Source organism: Drosophila busckii, chromosome X (genome assembly GCF_011750605.1).
Source record: "Drosophila busckii strain San Diego stock center, stock number 13000-0081.31 chromosome X, ASM1175060v1, whole genome shotgun sequence".
NCBI lineage: Eukaryota > Metazoa > Arthropoda > Insecta > Diptera > Drosophilidae > Drosophila > Drosophila busckii.
In genome coordinates this window covers 12,557,004-12,562,675 of record NC_046608.1, presented here as the reverse complement: position 1 = coordinate 12,562,675, position 5,672 = coordinate 12,557,004, and the positions used below count along the sequence as shown (strand labels likewise).

General features: G+C 40.0%; 1 protein-coding gene across 1 annotated transcript; it reads left to right on the top strand.

Annotated features, from left to right (window-relative positions):
- Positions 1 to 4,318: 4,318 nt before the first annotated feature.
- Positions 4,319 to 5,160, top strand: LOC108605047. The gene is made up of 2 exons (XM_017994615.1): positions 4,319 to 4,376; positions 4,442 to 5,160. The coding sequence occupies exons 1-2, from the start codon at positions 4,319 to 4,321 to the stop codon at positions 5,158 to 5,160; spliced, it is 777 nt and encodes a 258-aa protein (XP_017850104.1).
- Positions 5,161 to 5,672: the final 512 nt, after the last annotated feature.

The following is a 5,672-nucleotide window of genomic DNA, read 5'->3' as shown; positions in this document are numbered from 1 at the left end:
GGGTGCGGGCGCGGGCATGGGCGCGGGCGTCGGCGCTGGCACTTCACTTAGCAGCGGCGCCGGCGTTGGCTTCACCATCACCTTCATCGCTTTTGGCTCCTCGGGCATTTCCGCTGCTCACGCACAAAGATTACACCGAAAAAAAAAACATTGACAAAAACACAAAACAAAAAATTTCAAAAAAAAATATAAAACAAATTTAAAGTTTGTTTCTATTGCCAATTACCAATTAGCGCCATATCCGCTATGGGCGACTCCGTGGACTGCTCCACGGGCTCCTTGGCTGCCAGTTTGGCCACCAGCTTGGGCGCCTTTTCAGCCTGAGCCGCGGCCAGAGCCAGCAGCAGCCAAAGCGCCAAAAGTTTGCACATTTCGTTACGATTTAATTACTTAACACACACACACACACACATACAAACACACACACACACAGACAGAATTTAGAATTTGAATTTGTTGGTTCGCCTCTTTTGCTTTCGATCCACAGACGGACGCCTCGTTTGCTCAACTGTTTGAGCGTGCGCGGCGTCTCGAGCTTTTTATGAAGCAGCTACAAATTGAGAGCGAGAGCGCGCGCAGAGAGCGAGAGAGCCGCACATAAATTATGAGTTGTAAGCTTGGGTCGCAGTTCGTTTGCGGGTCGCTTGACCTCAAAATCAAAATCAAAATCATATTTCCTGCTTTTCTCTTTGCGCTTTGCTTTTGTTGCTTTTCATATTTCCAAAAACTAGTTCATGAACTATTTGAAATTTGTTTGGTTTTCGAACTGCACCAGGGCTGCGTGCAAGCAGCTGGCGAACTAGTTCGCGCTAACGGTTTTGCCTCAAATTAAAGCTATGCAAATCAAATTTATTCATTGGTTCTTTCAAATTTAAATTCAGGCACGAGTCCGAGTCCGAGTACCAGTGCTCAATTCTATTGAAATTATTAGTCAACTGATAGCAATCAAAAATTAATTATTAATTTCTTAATCAGCAGATTTCTATAACTAATTGTGCAATTTAAAATTAAAGCTAAAAAAATGAATCGAACGACAGCAAAACTTTCCAATAACTTTCTAACTAACTTTGACCTCAGACTTGACCTCTCGACCGCAGCAGCTTTCTTCCAACACACACACACACACACATGCACACAGTGGAGCTATACTAATGACTATTTATGATTCTTTTTATGCATTTGCATTAGCATACGGCTTAGAACATTTTACGTTCTCAAATATCCCTGAAATTTTTACATAATTTTGTTATTAAACACAGCTGGAGGAATTCGAATAAACGAATCTACATAATGCAGATCAAACATAACAAATTAACCAACGATTTTGTAATCTTTACAGCATAAAAAGCTTGAAGAGTTCTTTACCATTTTGGATTCTTATGCCCATTTAAATTACATGTGAAATCAATAAAATGCTTTGATTTATTTCTTGGACACCAAGTTGACCCAGATGACCTCAAGCTGCTTTGTTTTTTAGCCGCATTACTGTTATGGCAAATCGTAAATAATAAACTGTTTTCAATTTTGCATAAAATCACTGACGTGTTGCTGGGGCCACAGTGGAAAGTTATTAACAAATACAAATGAATTAGTTTGGCTCGAAGTTTCTGAGCCGCAGGCACTGCCCACTCAGTTCACATCTCCCTCTCGCTGACTGCTCCATGCTTGGTGGCTTAGGCTTTGGCCTGAAAAAATCAGCGATTTCCACAATAAATTGTCAATAAATAAAAGCTAACAAATTTATATGATTAATGATAGTGCAGAGAATTCATTGCTAACTGCTGTGTGTGTGTGTGTGTGGCACCCTGTATGGCCTTTGGCCTGGCCTAACAAAAGAATTATAAATTAGCTCACTAATCATGCGAGATTTACAATCTGTCTTAACTTAACTGAAACTTATAAATAGAAACAAAAAGCTAGAAACATTGACAAATTTCCGAGAGAGAGAGCGAGAGACGCAAGAAAATAATTTCTAAGAATCTGCTGGAAATTTCATGCTTTGTCTTTTAAGATTTGAATAAACGTTGCTAAAAATTAGACAAATTATTATATATTTAATTGAATAATAATAATAACACTTTAAGTTCTTCTGCTCTGGCTCAAGCTCTAACTCAGTCTTAACAGCAATTGGATCTTGCTCTCCAACTTGCTCCTTCTGCCCATTCTCCGGTTTCAGTCTTAACAGCATTCACAGCTTGCTTGGCGTGCTGCTCCTCCTCCTCCTTCTTCTGCTCAGAGATTTGCTTTATGGTCGCCAAGGCTTCTGCTACCTTCGCCATATCATCCAAGTAGCGATTTTGAACTTCCAACACTTTCGCTGGACTAACCTCTGGCAGTCGCCCCATAATCTCGTCAAAGTGCTTTACACTCGTCACAATTGTCCTTATCATGCGTTTCAAGGCCTCGAACACTTCGTCATCAGCATTGGCGAACATTTTATTAACGCCGTTAAGCAAAGAAAATCACAGACATTGAAAATTTTCACAATGTAAGCAAAATGAGCTGCAATTGGAAAAGAATTTAAATAATTGTATGCAAAATGAGCTGTAAAAAAGCTGAAAAATAGCTAAAGCTGAAATTAGTGTTGTAAAGTTGCTAAAAAATGAAGCAAATAATTATATATTTGAATGAATAATAAGATATAGCAACAGTTATCAGTTTTGCTGCTCTAGCTTCGCCTGCAAATATTTCTCAATTATCGGATTAACCTCTAGCTCAGCCTCTAGGTTAGCCTTTTGTCCAGTTTGCTGCTTCATTAAGCTTTCCTTCATTGCTGCTCCTTATCTATAAAGCGTATTTCGATTTGCATGCTCCCTTCTTCGGCAGATAGCAGCAGCTGCCACAAATCCTCATCCGATTCCAGTGTTGATACACACAAGTGTATGTGAGTGTGTGTGTGCGCCCTTTATATTCAATCTGAAGAGCTTGAATAAAAAACAAATTCCCTATTTGAAAATTGAGTGAGAGACTCGATTAGGCAAAGACATTCTTGGCAATTGAATAAATAGCAGCAAGTCCTAGTGCAAATGTAAAAAGGATTAAGCAGTATGGAAATTTCAAGGCTATAGCCTTTTTATATATTTTTTGAGTTGAATATTTTTGTATTGCTCTGGCTTTTATAAATGAACTTAACACACATATGCGCATTAAATTATTATTATTAAATAATAATATTGAAAAATTAAGATTTTCTATATAACAGACGAATTTATAGCTGAATATATATTAAATATATATTAAAATTAAGCTTGGTGTATAAAAAGGAAAAGATTTTTTTGGCACTGATTTGTTTAAAACTATATTTAAAAATAAATGCAAAATTTCAAATATTTTTGCTAATTTCAAGTAATTGCGAGTTATTTAAAAATGTAATTATAAATAAATTATGCAAAACCCAAAGTAATTGCAATTCAAGCGCTTAAATTTACAAAAGCTATAAAATAAATATAAATAAATTAAAATAAATAATAAAATAATAATAATAAAATAAATAAAAAAATAATAATTATTCAGCAATTGAGCTGCTGCTTTAACTATGAAGATGTGCAAACATTTACATACAAAGTGGACACACACACACATACACATACATACATACACATACAGATAAGCAGAGACACCTGTGTGGAGCTAAAAGCTGAAGCTGTAGCTGGAGCAAAGTTATGCCAAGTTGGTATTCAAATCCAGTGGAGCTGTCAAAGTGCCTACAAATGCGGACAGACACACACACTCACACACACACACACACACACATGCAAAGTAAGAGCAAAAGAAAACAAGAAGAAGAAGCAGCTTAAGAACAAAAGATATGTGAGCGCCAAGTTGAAAGTTCACAGAGTTTGAATGCTCTGCCCTGAGCTTTGACATGCTGTGTGGGCGTGTGGCAAGTGGGCGTGGTGGGCGTGGGCATGCCACTTGATAAATGCCTGCAGTATGGCCCCTTACCTTTGACCCCGAAATGCAAATGCGCTCGGACCCGTCGCTAGGATACGGCGCATTAATCAGTTTTTACATTTTTTGCGCTATTAGTTTTATTTCATTTTATTTTTTTTTAATACTTTGTCACTCTTTTGTTTTAGTCGAGGGCGAGGTTATTTGCATAGCTTGATAATTTGCGCTTTGGGCTTCAGGTTCAGGTTCAGGTTCTTTCTATTTTAGTTTCTTGCTTTGCTTTAAAGTGCTTCGTGTTTGTTTCTTTTTTTGTGTGTTTCTGTTTATTTGAAAAGAAAGCAACTTTTGTTGCTCAGCTGCAACATATAAAATGTCTTTGACCCGGCCAAAGCTTTAACATTTTGCCAAGAACTGTCAGCTAGGAATTATGTCGAAACTATTGGCGCTGCTAACCATTGGACTGATGCTGCTCGCCAGCCTCGAGGGTAAGTTGAGCGCCACCAGCGCAGATCCACATTCAGTTGCTGATCTTTGAGCTCTAAACTTGCAGCGCGTCAAATCTCAGCGACGCATCGCCAGCGACTGCAGCAGCAGCAGCAGCGTGGACTAGTGAACAAGCCGCTGGGCTCAGCCCACACGCGCGTCTTTCCTGGCGCCTTGGCCATCAAGAAGCTGGTGCTGCTCAAGTTCAAGAAAATCGTGCCCATCTCGCTGATTCTGCTCAAGAGCAGCAACGACAACGAGGCCGAACTGGTGCCAGTCTATCCCACCGATCAGTTGCCCGAGAACGTGCAGTTCATACCCACGCCCAATGGCATTGCTGGCCACAAGGATGTCCAGGCCATTGCCATACCCAGCGAGCTGCACGAGCAGCTCCAAATCAGCGGCCTCTCCAATCTGCAGCAAATCGAAGCGCTGCTCGCAAGCAGCAGCAGCTCCGATCAGTCAGCGCCAATGGCTGAGCAGGCGGCGCAGTCTGAGCCAAAACCAGAGGATGCGCTGCTACAGCAGCCGGAGAACGATGACTCACAGCTGCTGGAGGGCGTGGCTGCGCCTATGGCAAGCACGCGGCGTCTCAATCCCAACGGCAGCGGCAACTTGCGCCACGCGTCGCTGCCTCAAGCTCAAACGAGCGTCGAGGAAATTCCGCTGCTGCTCTATGCGGCCACAGACGGCGGCAGCGGCGCAGCGCAGGGGCGTCGCTTTGTCGCCGCGACACACGCGCGTCGTCGCCAACTGCCCCATGGCCAGCAACGCTTTTATTATTAACAATAAGCAACAACAAATATAATTAGCTATATCCTATTGCCTCATTTCTTTTTTTTCTACTCGGTACATCGATATGTGAGCAGAGCGTCTCTTGTTGTCTGTGTGAGCGCCAAGATTTAAGCAACTACAAGCACTAGAGCCATCAAACTTGCTGCTGAGCTTTGTGCTCGACCAATGCAAATCGAGTTTATTTTAGAAATAAATTAGCGACTCCCATTCGCGCAGAAATCGAGTAAAACTTTAGCACTCAAGCAGTCAAAGTGATGTAATTAATTCTATGCCATTAATTTTGTGTCAATTGATTTGAACAATATTTAATGAATTTAAATAATGAAACTATTTAGCAGCAAAACTATTTATAAAGCTGCAAGCATAGTTTTAATTTAATTTTTGCAAACATTTATTCAATCAATTCTTTTCAAATTAAATATACTATATTATTTTAGATATTTCATTCATTTTTTATTTACTATATATTTTAATATTATTTTTTTTCTTTTAACTTACAGATA